At 41.6% G+C, this 14,815-nt stretch overlaps 2 gene segments (V, D, J or C); both read right to left on the bottom strand.

Moving 5' to 3' along the window:
* Positions 1-1,875: 1,875 nt before the first annotated feature.
* Positions 1,876-2,470, bottom strand: LOC116812577 (T cell receptor beta variable 10-3-like). The segment is given in 2 exon segments: positions 1,876-2,273; positions 2,380-2,470. Coding segments are annotated over 2 exon segments (471 nt in total).
* A 7,588-nt stretch (positions 2,471-10,058) lies between these two features.
* LOC116812570 (T cell receptor beta variable 13-like) lies at positions 10,059-10,642 on the bottom strand. The segment is given in 2 exon segments: positions 10,059-10,453; positions 10,564-10,642. Coding segments are annotated over 2 exon segments (474 nt in total).
* Positions 10,643-14,815: the final 4,173 nt, after the last annotated feature.

Here is a 14,815-nt window from a genome sequence, read left to right as displayed (position 1 = left end):
GTTAATGCAGTTTTGTTGCTGGGAGAAGCGAGCTCTGTGTGACCCCTCCCGGGAGGAAGAGAGCATAAGGAAGCCAATGTGTGAACTCCTCTAGATTCCTCCTGTGTGTTTTCTTCATATGATCCACTGCTGAATATTTACTATGACACTGTAATAAATCTTAACCATAAGTGCAACTGTATGCTATATCCCATGAGCCTTTGCAGCTAATTTCTGTGTCTACTTGAGGACTCCCTTCACAGTGCCACAAGTTATTTGTTTTTTCTTTCTTTCTTTTTTTTTTTTTGAGACAGAATCTCACACTGTTGCCAGGCTGGAGTGCAGTAGTGCGATCTTGGCTCACTGCAGTCTCTGCCTCCCGGGTTCAAGTGATTCTCCTGCCTCAGCCTCCTGAGTAGCTGGGCCTACAGGTGCACACCACCACATCCAGCTAATTTTTGTATTTTTAGTAGAGACGGGATTTCACCATGTTGGCCAGGATAGTCTCGATCTCCTGACCTTGTGATCTGCCCATCTTAGCCTCCCAAAGTGCTGGGATTACAGGCATAAGCCACCATGCATGGCTGCCTCAAGTTATTTCTAAGGGCCAGCCTTGGGATTGCCCACATCAGTTCTGCACACACCCAGTTATTCAGAACCTCTTCATATGTTCCCAGCCCTTTAACTGCATGCGAAGCCTGTAACTGTAGGGGAGCCAAGGGACTTTTGTAAGCATAAATGGTGTCATGCTGATTCTTCCTCATTTGCATGCATTCCTTATGCCTTTTCCAGGCTGTGGCTTGACTTTTCATTTTTTATCATGCGTTTTGATACATGATTAATACAACTAATGTCAGTTTTTTGTTGTTGTTTTATTTTTTGAGACGGAGTTTTGCTCTGTCACCCAGGCTGAAGTGCAGTGGTGCCATCTCGGCTTACTGCAACCTCCGCCTCCCGAGTTCAAGTGATTCTTGTGCCTCAGCTTCCAGAGTTGCTGAGATTACAGGCACATGCCACTACCCCCGGCTAATCTGTGTGTTTTTAGTAGAGACGAGGTTTTGCCATGTTGCCCAGGCTGGTCTTGAACTCCTGGGCTCAAGTGATCCACCCACCTAGGCCTCCCAAAGTGCTGGAATTAAAGGTGTGAGCCACCATGCCCATCCAGTATTATTTTTTATGGCAAGTGTTCTTTTGTGTTTCCACTAAAAAAGTCTTCACTCAAAGGATAAAAATATTTTCCTTAATTTCTTTTAGTGAAATTTAAGTTTTTCTGTTTATAGTTAAGAGTAAATGTACCTGAAATATACTTTCATGTAAGGAATGAAGTAGAGGCTTAGGAATAAGAGGGAGGAACATATGTTCAGTGTAGAAGAAATAATCTGTAAAAACACACATCCCCAGGGTGGGAAACAGCATAACACATATGAGGAAATGACTGAACATAAAGGAGCGTGGCTGGAGCAGAGAGAGCCAGGGGAGACTTGTGCAAAATGAGGATGGAGACATAGGTGAAGGGCAAATGATAGAGGGCCCCATGAGGCTATTGCCCCATAGAAGAAAGGCAGCCAGGAACAGAGGTCGGGAGTGAAGGTTCGTGACTATGAGTGGAAGGATAGTGGAGCGTGGGGAAAGGGGCAGATGAAGAATTCACTGAAGCCCATAGGGGAGAGAAGGAGTCCAGGCTTTGGGGTTAAGAGAATCATCACTAATCTCAACTAATGATGCCTTTTCCTTTCTGCAAGCAGCAAAAGAGAGCTGCAGAAGAGAGACTCGGCAAGCTAAGGGTGTTGGGGTGACTTCCAGTTGGTCTGAGATTGGGGTAGGAATGGACGTCAGCACTGAGGATCATAAGGCCCCTGCTGTATGCCTTCCAGGCTGGCCAGGGCCCTCTGACTTCTATGGAGGCCTGGACTTCCCAGGGTGGGGATAGACATAGAGCAACCTCAGTCTTTCTAACTGCCATTTATGTGCAGAGAGGAGGCAGCCATGCAGCACTGTGGACTCACTGATGGCGCAGAAGTACACAGATGTCTGCGAGCGGGTAGCGGACCCCAGGGTGAGGAGGAAATCCTCTGTGTTTGATCTAGAGACATTGTAGCCATCTGAGACTTCCCCTTTGTCAGTGTCTTTAACACCATATGAGTAATGGATCAGCCTCAGCCCATGCCCCAGGTCTTGTCGATACCAGTACATATAGCGGTGGTTCTCAGTCTGGTGACATCTCAGAGTCACTGGTGTTCCTGTCTCTGTGACCTTGTGTCTTGGGCTCTGGATGATTCCAGCATCCATGTGTCCTGTAATAGAAAACAAGAGACCCCGATGCTGTAATTCCAAGAAAAAGGCTTGTATTGAGGCCTTGGGAATTCCAGGGAAGGAAGCCCACCTGTGACCAGCCCTCACCTGCCCACAGGAGACAAAGGGCCACATAGAAGAAGAACCCTGTGCCCATTTCAGGTCCAGGCCAGGATCTCATGTCTCCCAACCCTGCTTGGGGAAATAGAACTTAGGTTCTCAATGACTCGATGACATCAGTGCCCCTGACAAATAGTTGAGCTGGAAAGTTAACCTGCCACACCCCTTCCATTCTCCACAAAAATAAATCAAATATATACATATATATACAATGAATATATGTAATTTATGGTATATACAACAATATTTTATAGGACATATATACAATTTAACAACTCAGAATGGGAATAATTTGCAGACTATTTTTAAAGACATAAGTGCATATGCTCTTTGCAGGTTATTAGAAAGAAAATGCATTCCTCTCTGCATATTTTATTCCCATTAGGATACAATTCCGCATTTATATGCTGTTTTAATTGTTTCTAATATTTATGTAGTCTAAAGGACATTCTCATGGCAGTCTGGTGTCCTTTATAACTCATCTCCTCAAATTTGCCTCTAAGTACCTTTTACTAGATTTTATCTTTTCTCAAACTCTGGATAACTGGATGTCAGCCTACAGTGATGGCCTCTGTTAAAAGAGCCACCTGACATCTGGGAAGGTTTTAAAAAGTCTTAAGGTCAAGATCAATACAATTTGTATATTGTTTTATGCTCTGTCACATTAATTCACCTCACAGGAGCCTCATCATCAGAGCTCAGACCTCTGTGTGTTCCCGCTGGTAGTGTGATGGTGAATTTTAGGTGTTAATCTGACCAGATTAAGGCATACCTGGATAGCTGGTGCAGCAACATTTCTTGGTATGTCTGTGAGGGTATTTCTGGAGGAGATTGGCTTGTAAATTGATGAACTGTGTGGGGAAGAGCTACTCTCAATGTGCATGGGCAATATCCAGTCAGCTGGGGGCCTGGAGAAAACAAAAAGGCACAGAAAGGGTGAACTTGCATTCTCTCTCAGAGATGAGACATGTGTCTTCTACTGCCCTTGGATATCAGAACTCCAGATTCTCCTATCTTTGGATTCCAGGACTTGCACTAGCAATCCCCTGGGTTGTCAGGCTTTTGGTCTCAGGCTGAGAGACACAACATTGGCTTCTCTGGTCTGAGGCTTCAAACTCGGACTGAGTCATGCTACTGTCTTTGCTTCATCTCCAGCTTGCAGATGGCTGGCATACTGGGGGACTTTTCAGCCTTCATAATCACGTGAGCCAATTTCCCTAATAGATCCTCCTCTCCTCTCCTCTCCTCTCCTCTCCTCTCCTCTCCTCTCCTCTTCTCTTCTCTTCTCTTCTCTCTTTCTATATATATATAGAAGATATATATAGAAGATATATATATAGAGAAGATATATATAGAAGATATATATATAGAAGATATATATAGAAGATATATATAGAAGATATATATATAGAAGATATATAGAGAGAAGATATATATATAGTATATATAGAGAGAGTATATATATAGAGAGAGAGAGAGAGGGAGAGAGTATATATACTGTTTCTCCAGAGAAACAGAACGAATAGAATATATATATGCATATGTATACAGATATACATTTTTTTGCTATGAGAATGCTCTGCTAGGCAACACCACATACTATGAAAATGCTTTAAAATGTAACAGGAAGAGATGTGAAGACACAAACAACAAGTACATAGTGACACATGGCTGTCAGAACACACTAAGTAATGATCCACACTGCTTCCACCCTTTACCCAGAAAGGGAAGGATCTAGGCCACCTTGTCCTCAGAGAGAAACGGAACCAATAGAATACATACATGTGTGTACATATACACATATGTATGACTAATACAGATATGACTTCTCCCTTTGTTTTAGGGGAGGCCACCTGAGTCTCCATCACCTAATAGGAGTCTCATCAACAGAACTCAGACCTCTGTGTTCCCATGAGTTTTGTGATGGTTAATTTTAGGTGCCAACCTGAGCAGGCTAGGGCATTCCTAGGTAGCTGGTACAACAGCATTTCTTGGTCTATCTGTGAGGGTATTTCTGCAGGAGATTGGCCTGTGAGTTGAGGGACTATGTGGGGAAAACCCATCCTCCTTTTTTTCTTTTGTTTAAAAATAAGAGGAAGCTCATTAGGGATGTATATGAGATATTTGCCCAGAAGTACACTAGTCTGGTGCCTTTAGGGTCATAGGGAAATGCCCTGTGTCCATTCAGAAGGTCTTATAACCACAAATGGGAGGATATTGATTGAAACATAAATGTGCTGTGGTGCAAAATTTACATCTCGCCAATAGTGGTACTATTGTTATTTTAGATACAGGTCACATCTCAGCGTGAGGCTCCCTTTTTGTGACTACACATCTTGATGTAACCTGGGTGAGTAATTCCTACAGAATCTGAAGTGGAGACAGGGAGGAGACCCATGAACACCTGATGGAGAGGCTGTGGCTGGGGCCTGGCAAGCCCAGGAAGAGCTTTCTCATCTATGCCCAGAACTCCCCTGGTCCGGGGAGACCAAAAGGCACACGGAAAAGGAAATCATTGCCCATAGTTGAGTCAGGACAGGAAAGGAGAGGTTTCCATCTCAGGGCTCAGATTCTTTAGGATAGGGTACATGGAATCCAAGAGCTCTGAGAATTGTTATCAAAATAAGGTGTGATCCACCAGTAGAATTCTCAACAATACTCTGACTTCTCTGGGGAGATAAACATCTACCAGGAATATTTTCCTTGTATTTACATTTTTATTACTTGATCATTATTGATTTACAAATTTTCTTTTGTTGAAAACATACACCTTATTTTGCAGCTTTGCCTGTTTTCTGTGCTGATGTTTCTCAAGCACTTACATGGTGCCCACACACGGTAACTAGCTAGAAGTGGATTTGCCATGAAGTCAATGAAGAATAACTTCAGGCCTTCTCAGTTGCGCAGAATTTATTTATTTATTTTAATTTGAGACAGAGTCTCACTCTGTTACCCAGGCTGGAGTACAATGGCGTGATCTCTGCTCACTGCAACCTCCGCTTCCTGGGCTCATGTGGTTCTCCTGCCTCAGTCTCCCAAGTAGCTGGGATTACAGGCGCCCACCACCATGCCTGGCTAATTTTTGTATTTTTAGTAGAGACAGGGTTTCACCATGTTGGCTAGGCTGATTTCGAACTCCTGACTTCAAATGATCCACCTGCCTCAGCCTCCCAAAGTGCTGGGATTACAGGCATGAGCCACTATGCCTGGCCTTGCACAGAATGTTTTCAAGACATTGTCATTTTGTATTTTCTTTTTCAAAGTGATCCCTAAAATCTTATAAGCCTCATGTTCCACAAAACTTGGCTCTTCCACAAAACTTGGATCTACTCTGCACATACGCTCGTTAAATTTTTGTTGAATGACTGAGGAAAGAAATGAATGGTTCTCTGAGTCCGGGCAGACCCTGAAGCTGTGAAACATAAGCTTAGTCTATTCAGTTACAAATAAGCTCAGAATCTAAACTGAGCAGAGACCCACGTGAGTCTGTTGGAAACTCAGAATGAGTCAAAATGAACTTGGAAGAGATAGTTCACATATCACTATAAGACTTCTGAATGAATGCATGGCAGTATAACTAAAAGAAAACCATGGCCTTTTTCAAAGAGAAGTGTCTTAGAGGGTCATCCCATTCTATCACTGTCAAAGTTTTAAGCTGCCCCTGAAGGCAAAGTCTGGGACCTGGGCTTTGGTGAAAGTAGTTTATTTTGGAAAGGATCTTGGGAATGAGGAATAAGAGAGATGGGAGAATAAAATAGGGAGAGAGGAAACCAGGATAAAGGTACAGTATTGACTTTGTGCTGGAGCAACAGGAGATGGAATCCATCAGGATTGCTCTGAATTCACAACTTTTTGGGAGCATCACACCTTACATATCAGACTCAGTATCAAACAGGAAATGGTGTAAGGTACAACATTTTCACTTTCTCTTAAGACACAACTGTGTGTGTTAGTTTCGCCAACGAATTATCAGACTACTATAATTACATTTTAGATGACTTTGTGTCTCAATCATAGGTGAATCAGACAAAAGTAATTCGTGTATGCCTTTGTTACCAGATTGCACAAAGTAAATAACTGCTTGACTACAGATTTGTCAGAAAATTCATAGGGACCTAAGACTTACTGAGCCTATGCTATGTATTAGACTCTGTTTTATTTACATGTATAAAATCTCTGTAAGACATATATTATTGGCCTCAGTTTAGCCAAATGTTTTCAAAGTCACTAACCCAAGGGATCAGAAGACAAACCACTGAGGTCTCCTCATCTCTGAGGATCTTCCTCTTTAGTGTGTAGCCTCCCACCTGAAAGATGTTATTCAAATGATTTGTGTCAGATGCATTGTTTCTAAAAGAGACATTTGGTTCAATGTTTCCAATGCTGAAGTGTCTTCCTCTACCAAAACGTATAGGGTGGAGTAACTTCAAGCATAGGCTGAAAGTCAGTATGGCTTAGGTGAGTCCAAGTTCTATATTTGTTAGCTGTACCTCCTTTAGAAAATAATCTAAATTCTGTAACAGTTTTTTACCTGTAATATGGGAGTAAATTGTTCTCTCTTTTGAAGTTCGTAAGAAATTAATTGAAATAATGTACTTGGTATATAGGCCAGAGAAAATGGGATTAACAATATTGCTTGTTATTGGCAATCAACAAGGGAATTTTCTGTAAGTTCACATAAACGAGGTAGAATGAAGTTGGTCTCCGTCCACTGTGTACTCGCACATGCATCTGCAAATGGCACATCATACACATGATAGCTGCTGTGCTGGCTGTTGTACATGTGCACCCAAAGCTCCCCACAACCCACTCTCGCCTCCCTGCCCTGTACTGCCCTGGACTGTGCCCCTGAAGACTGATTTCAGCAAATGGTGCTATCCAGGCTTTCAGCTGGGCTTTCCAATGGAAGACACCAGCTGGGCATTGAAGGGTAGTGAAGAGAAAGTTCAGCATATCTGGGCTTCCCCTTCCTAGCTCTGGTCCTGAATTCCTCCCTTTGGGAAACTTTTCTCATTACTTGCATGTACCTCCAGTAACACAGAATTTCCCTCCCACCCCTTTCTCCATAGGCCCAGGAGTTGTACTGGCTTCCCAATGTGCTGGAAACCCCTGGTCCCTCAGACACTTCTTGGTGTCCCTAAGTCTGTTTACCCATCTAAACGTAGTCCTTCAGTTAAATTGTTTTCACTTCAGCCTTTTTGAGTGTGTCATCTGTTCCTTGACAGAAAACTGACTGATTGAAATGACTTTTATACATTGTAAATGCGTGTATGAATAATTAGGGATATATTATCTTGCCAGACTTTAGACTTCTTAAAGACAGAATGTGTAATTTGAAAAATTACATCTCATTTTCTGTATTCCAAGGAAATTTTTAACATAATAGGTATTCCAGGAATATCTAGTGAATAAATTAACAAGTGAACAACAACTAAATGACAACAGCAAAGCTATTTATATAAAATAAATGTTCATGAACAAGTTGACAGAAAATATAAAATTTATTCTCCTGCTTTCCATTTCTCTGCTGCATAGCTGGGTGTGCTGATGATTGTCTTTTGGCACTGAGTACCCTTAAATGTCCTCCAACAATCTCTCTCTCTCTCTTATTGCAAGAGCTAGAAGACTTGAAAATACATTTCCCAGGCTGGGCACGGTGGCTCACGCCTGTAATCCCAGCACTTTGGGAGGCCGAGACAGGTGGATCACGAAGTCAGGAGATCGAGACCATCCTGGCTAACACAGTGAAACCCCGTCTCTAATAAAAATACAAAAAAATTAGCCGGGCATAGTGGCGGGTGCCTGTAGTCCCAGCTACTCGAGAGGCTGAGGCAGGAGAATGGTGTGAACCCAGGAGGTGGAGCTTGCAGTGAGCCCAGATCGCGCCACTGCACTCCAGCCTGGGCAACTGAGCGAGACTCCAACTGAAAAAAAAAAGACATTTCCTAGATTCTCCTGAGAGCAAGTTTCTGAAAACAGTTTTGCTTTCCCCAGTAAGCTATACTTGTGGAAAAGTTCGAAGCAGAATAAAGACTTTTATCTGACAGCAACAGACAGGTGGATTTGCAATGACCTCTGGATACTTTCCTGTGAATCACCCTCTTGGTCACTGCAAGACCACTATGACTCTCAGCTATTTCCAGTAGTCCCTGACCTGGGCAAAAGTAGCAACTTCAGCCTTTGTGATCACTAGTGGTGGACCTGAAGGCAAGCTTCAACCTTCTGAGACGCTCCCACTTCTCAGCCTTCCAGTGGTTTATAACCACTAATTCCCTGTATTAACTCCTATTCTCCTTGGAATTCCTAGAGGATTCTGTTTCCTTGACTGAACCTCTGATGTATTAGAAATGTCCCTTGTCACTATATCTCTATATTAGGACATATTGTGGCCCCATTCTATATGGAACTGAAACAGGACAAATATTCTCTGGCTGGAAGTTATATGTCCTGGAGGTTGGCAGGCCATAAGCCATAGTAACCACATTCTGTAATACGTGACATTCTTCTACTGTTTGGCTAGTCTTGAGATGGAAGAATACTGCTCTGCTGTAGCTCATTGACCAAGGCCCAGGAAACACTATAGAATTTTAGAAATTTTATTTTGGAGGCATGGAGTCGTAGGTTTGGATCCTGCCTTTGATCCTTGGAAATATGAAATACTGGAGAAGCTCATGAGCTACAGCTTTCTATCTATAAAATGGTACACTGAAATCTTCTACATTTATAAAGTGGATATGCTAATGTCTATCTCTGCATTAAAACACATAAACTCAGGAGGATCACTTGAGGAGTTTGAGACTAATCTGGACAACATGACAAGGCCTCATCTCTACAAAAATAAAAATTAAAAAAAAATAGCCAGGCAAGGGGACACATCACCTTGTAGGAACTGAGGAACTGGGGACACACCTTGTAGTGATGTGTCCCTGTAGTCATAGCTACTCAGGCAGCTGAGGCAGGAAGATTGCTTGAACCCAGGCACTCAAGGTTGCAATGAGCCATGATCACAACACCACTGCACTCCAGCCTGGGTGACAGAGTGAGACCCTGTCTCAAAAAAGAACAAAAAAAACCCGCAATGTGTACTGCTATGATTTGACTATGTTCCTAAATAATTTATATATTGAAAACTTGGCTCCCAATGCAGCAGCGTTGAGAGGTAGGACCTTTGGGAGGTGACTGGGTCTTAAGGACTCTGCCCTCGTAAAGGTTAATCCATTCATGGATTAATGATTTATAGAAGGAATTAGTTATGAGATTGGGTCTGTTATAAAAGCCAGTTTGACCATCTTTCATGAACCCCCTCATAGGTAATGCCCTGTGCCACCTGGGGACTCTGCAGAGTCCTCACCAGCAAGAAGGTCCTCACTAGATGTGGGTCCTTGACCTTGGAATTCCCAGCCTCCAGAGCTGTAAGAAACAAATTTCATTTCTTGATAAAATACCCAGTCTCAGGTATTCTGTATGGCAACAGGAAACACACTAAAACATATACCCATATGTTGGCACAGAGTAGGAGCTCCCGCCACTTGCTAGGAATTAAAAAGTACTGGCTAAGATGTGAGAACTTCCAGTAGGTGTGGAGCCCACAAGTGCAGGAGCTCTCACTGAGCTCAGCAGGGCAGGGGAAAATGTTAGAAAAGAATAGAAGCATCTCTGGGGCTTGACTAAAGCTGTGTGGCAGCCCCCACCTCCTTCTCCCTGTTACATCCCCAACTGAGATAGGAGGGTTTGGGTACAGAAAGCCAGTAATTCTCCAGGGCTGTGCCTAAGCTGCTGGCACAGAGGTACAGGGCTGAGTCCCCCAGCTCCAAGGAGCTCATGTTCAGTTCAGAATGATAGTCACTGAACTGTTGAGCTGAGAATCGATCAGGGATGCTTCCTTTATCATTCTGCATCTTTTCATAAAACGAAATGAGGAACTGGGGGCCCTGACCTGGACCCTGCTGGTACCAGTAGACAGTGTCGTGTCCAGGGATAGGATAGCATTTTAGAGTGGCTGTTTCCCTCTTTTCTTTGACCAGGTGTCTTGGGGACTGGATGACTCCAGCAGCCACTGAACCTGTGGAGGAAGGAGACAGAAGCTGAAGACTCAGCTCAGGAGAGTTTGACACTTCAGCAACAATTGAGCGCTGTGGATGCAGGGGTGTCCCACCTGTACTCAGGACTCACCTGCTCCCAGGAGACAAAGCATGATACGGCAGAGGAGCCTGGTGTTCCAGGCAGAGTCAGGCAGGTCAGGACTAAGCATCTCCCTGCTCAGGGTGCTGGTCTCCTGGGGTGAGAAAGCAGGGCTTTTGCTCCTCCTCACCGTTTTTGGAGGTTTTTACTGTGATGTCACTGTTCTGATGTCATCGTCCTGTAGGCTCCCATAGGCACCCTGTACTCCAGGACTAGCTCAGCTAACTCAGGCTTTCCCCCATCCTGTCCAGCTTCCTGCAGGGCAGGGGAAGCTAGCTGTGCTGAGCGAGAGGGGGCAGGCTTCCGGGCAGAGAGCCATCCCCACAGATTCTGAGATTTTCATCTGAGGCAGATGCTCCTTTGTCTCCACCTGGCTTGGGTTACCCAGGCTGCCCTGCTGAAACCCTCATCACACTCCCCGTCAAACCTAGGTTGCTAGAGAGGCCACACAAGGCTGCAGTTCATGGCTTCCTGTCATGACAAATACACGTTGCATATCGGTTGGTCTGATAAGACTATGATTAACTCTTCCTGTGCCAGCAGTACCTCTGGTTCATCTAGTAATATCCCTGATACAGAGACGAAATCAAGACTGTCTCCCTTAACCCTCTCTCTCTCAGACAGTGCTATCAGTGGCCCACTCAGTGGATCCACAGTGCCCTCAAGTGGCCAGTGTGTAGTCACTATGATGAAGCTCTAAGGACCCTGACTAGGGAGACTGGGTGCTTCCTAAATTAGACATCAGGATCTCCCAGGACACAGCATAGCTCTTGCTGATTTCAGGTTTACCTGCCTCAAACTCAAATTTTGCGCAGGGTAGTGAGGGAGACATAAAGCAAATGTTTTTCTAAACAAGAAACAAAAATTTTACATTTTAATTTAAATTTTAAATTTCATCAAATAATGGTGTAGGAAGGGAGATATCAGCCAGTCATTAAATGCCAGCTGCCATAGGAATGGGGTGAGACCTGGGCAAAGCATTCCCTTTAACCAAAGGTAATTCCTGGAGGCAGCTGACAGTGACATGCTATCAGCGAAACAATCATCTAAGCTGGAGAAATAAACACATTAGTCTCATGAAAAGAAACTGCCTACTTATATATCTTTTATTTTTTTAATACTCTAGCCAACTTTTTGTTTTTAGTGAATTGTCTTCTTTATGATTGATGTGTAGGAATTCTTTATCATATGAATCCAGCCCTTTCTCAGATATACATTTACTTTTTCTTAATATATTTTGAAGAACTTTTTGGGGATTTGCATAAAGAACAGTTTGCTTTTTTTATGGCTAGAACATTCTTTTGTCCTTAAGAAATCTTTGCTTACCCCATGATCATGAAGAGAGCTCGCTATGTTTTCTTCCAGAAGCTTTCGGGTTCTAGTTTTTCGATTATCTGGGATTTTTTTGGTGTCTCTTACTAATTTTTGTTTATGGGAAGTGTCAGCAGTTTTCCTGTAAAGGTTGAGATAATAAATTTTTTAGTTTTGTGCATCATGCAGTATTTGTCTCGACTACTCAATTCTGTCATTGTAGTGCAAAAGCAACCATTGACAATGTATACGTGAATGACTGTGGCCATGATCCAATAGAACTTCATTTATGTTTACTGAAATTTGAATATTTTAGATTTTCATATGTAACAAAATACTTTTTACTTTTTTTCAATCATTTAAAAATGTAAAATTATTGTTAGTTTCTGGGCTGTATGGAAACAGACAAAGGCCAAATTTGGCCTGGAGGCCATAGTTTGCCCACATCTGGTTTATGGAGTGATATAAGGCTAGAGATTCATTATTTTTCCATATTATTCCATTTTTCCAGAACTATTTGCTGAAAAGACTATTTTATCCTCTTTTTGCTGTTTTTAGTACTTGATCTGGGAATTACATATGCATCTTTGACTTATCACAGTTTGCTTGCAAAAAATATTCTCCTATTTAACCATAGGATGTCATAAATGTCCTTTTTTAGGTAAAGAAACTTTCTTATTACTCTGAGTTTGATAACAGTTTTCATCAAGAAAGGATACAGAATTTTATCAAATGTTTAAGTTAACTATAGATATGATCGTATAGTTTTCATATTTTTAGTACAGATAAGGTAAATGACATAGTCTGTTTTTTGAATGTCAGACAACACCGCATTACTGAGATAAACTCTACTTGACCATGTTGTACTATCCCTCTTCCATATTGTTGGCCTCTCTAGTCTGTAATTGTAAAAGGATCATCGAATCTGTGTTCCTGAGAGATATTAGTCAGTAGCTTTCTTGGAATCTCTTAGTCTCGTTTTGGTATCAGGGTAGTTCTGGCCTCAGAATGAATAGAAAATTATCTCCTGTTCTTCAGTTTCCCCTCAGTCCTGCTTTGGCAGCATCCTACCAACTTTGATATATTTTTATATTTGTTCAGTTTAAAATAATTTCTTTTCTTTTGGACATTCGCAAACATTTTATGCATATATAGAAATTTCCTTAAAATAAATTGGTTAAATAAAAAACACTCTGGGTCAAGGAGTGTTAGCAGTATTAACTTTTGATGTATGTTGCTAAATTACCAGACAAAAAGGGTTTTACAATTTACTCTCCCCCACAAAAAGAAAGGGCTGGGCCAGGCACGGTGGCTCATGCCTGTAACCCCAGCACTTTGGGAGGCCGAGGCAGGTGGATCACCTGAGGTCAGGAGTTTGAGACCAGCCTGCCCAACATGATGAAAGCCCGTCACTGCTAAAAATATAAAAACTAGCCGGACAAGGTGGTAGGCACCTGTGATCCTAGCTACTCGGGAGGCTGAGGCAGGAGAATTGCTTGAACCCAGGAGACGGAGGTTGCAGTGAGCTGACACCGTGCCACTGCACTCCAGCCTCAGTGACAAAGTAAGACTCGGTCTCAAAAAAAAAAAAAAAAGGTCTCATTTATCTTCATTCTCACCAGTATTTAGTCAAAAAGAAAAAAAAGACCAAAAGAGACTATTAAAATAATTGTAAATTACCTTTTATCTTTTGATTTATTCTTTGCCTTATGAGTTATTTAGACAACTATTATCTAATTTTGAAATATTCGAGACTTTTCCAGAAATCTTTCTCTTATTGATTTCTAAGGAAGTTTCACTGTGACCAGCGAGCACACTTGGTTTGACTTGAATACTTTTAATGCATGGATGCTTGTTTTATGGCCCAGTGTACATAGTCCATGCTGGCACACAATCAAAGCTCACTCCAAGAGAACATGTATTCTGCTGCTGTTGGATGAAGTGTTCTGTAAACGTCAATTAAGTCAAGTTGGTTGTTGGTGTAGTTCATACCTTCTGTATCCTTACTCTTCTTTTGTTTTTGTCAACTTGTTAAACCAATTACTAAAAGAGGGGTATTGAAATCTCTGATTATAATTGTGGATTTGTTTGTTTCTCTTTGCAGTTCTGTTTTTGCCTTGGGATTTTGAAGATCCATTTTCAGGTATGTAAATATTTTATTATTACAACCTCTTGATAGATGAATACTTTTGTCATTAGGATATGACTTTCATTATCTCAGATGATATTCTCTGCTTGAAATTTATTTTGTTTGATATTAACATTACTAGTCTGGCTTTCTTTAATTGGTGTTGGCATAGTACATCTTTTTCCATACTTTTATTTTTTTTACATTCTGAGTCTTCATAGTATTCTGATAAGCAGTATATAGTTGTTTTTTTGATATTATTCAATAATATTCAATAGTACAATCTGTGCTTTCAGACTATTTAGATTTGATGTGATTGTTGATGTGGTTACTTTTGTGTCTATCGCCTTCTATTTGTTTTCTATCAATCCCATCTCTTCTATATTCCTTTTTATGTTGCTTTTATGGATTATTTGAGCATTTTTATAACTCTGTATTGTGTTGGCTTATTAACTATAATGCTGTGTTTTGTCGTCTTAGTGGTTGCCCTATGATTTTCAGTGTGTATCTCTACTTTAACACAGTCTACCTTCAAGTGACTTCACTCAGATTATGGAAACCTTCCAATGATATATGTGTTCATTTATTCCTCACCTGTCTTTATGCTAGCCTTGTTATAGATTTACTTTTGCATATATTAGAATCTCTGCACTGTGTTGGAATTATTTCAGTGTAAATAGCCAATTATCCTTTAAAGAAATTTAAGTTTAAAAATTTGCTTTTGGGACTCTAATTACATATTAAGCTACTTAAAGTTGTCCCCCAGTTTACTGACGGCCCCCTCCTATTCTCTGTATTTCATTA

This window comes from Hylobates moloch, unplaced genomic scaffold (genome assembly GCF_009828535.3).
Source record: "Hylobates moloch isolate HMO894 unplaced genomic scaffold, HMol_V3 SCAFFOLD_1, whole genome shotgun sequence".
Taxonomy (NCBI): domain Eukaryota; kingdom Metazoa; phylum Chordata; class Mammalia; order Primates; family Hylobatidae; genus Hylobates; species Hylobates moloch.
The sequence above is the reverse complement of the archived record's forward strand: the minus strand, read 5'-3'. Positions and strand labels throughout refer to the sequence as shown.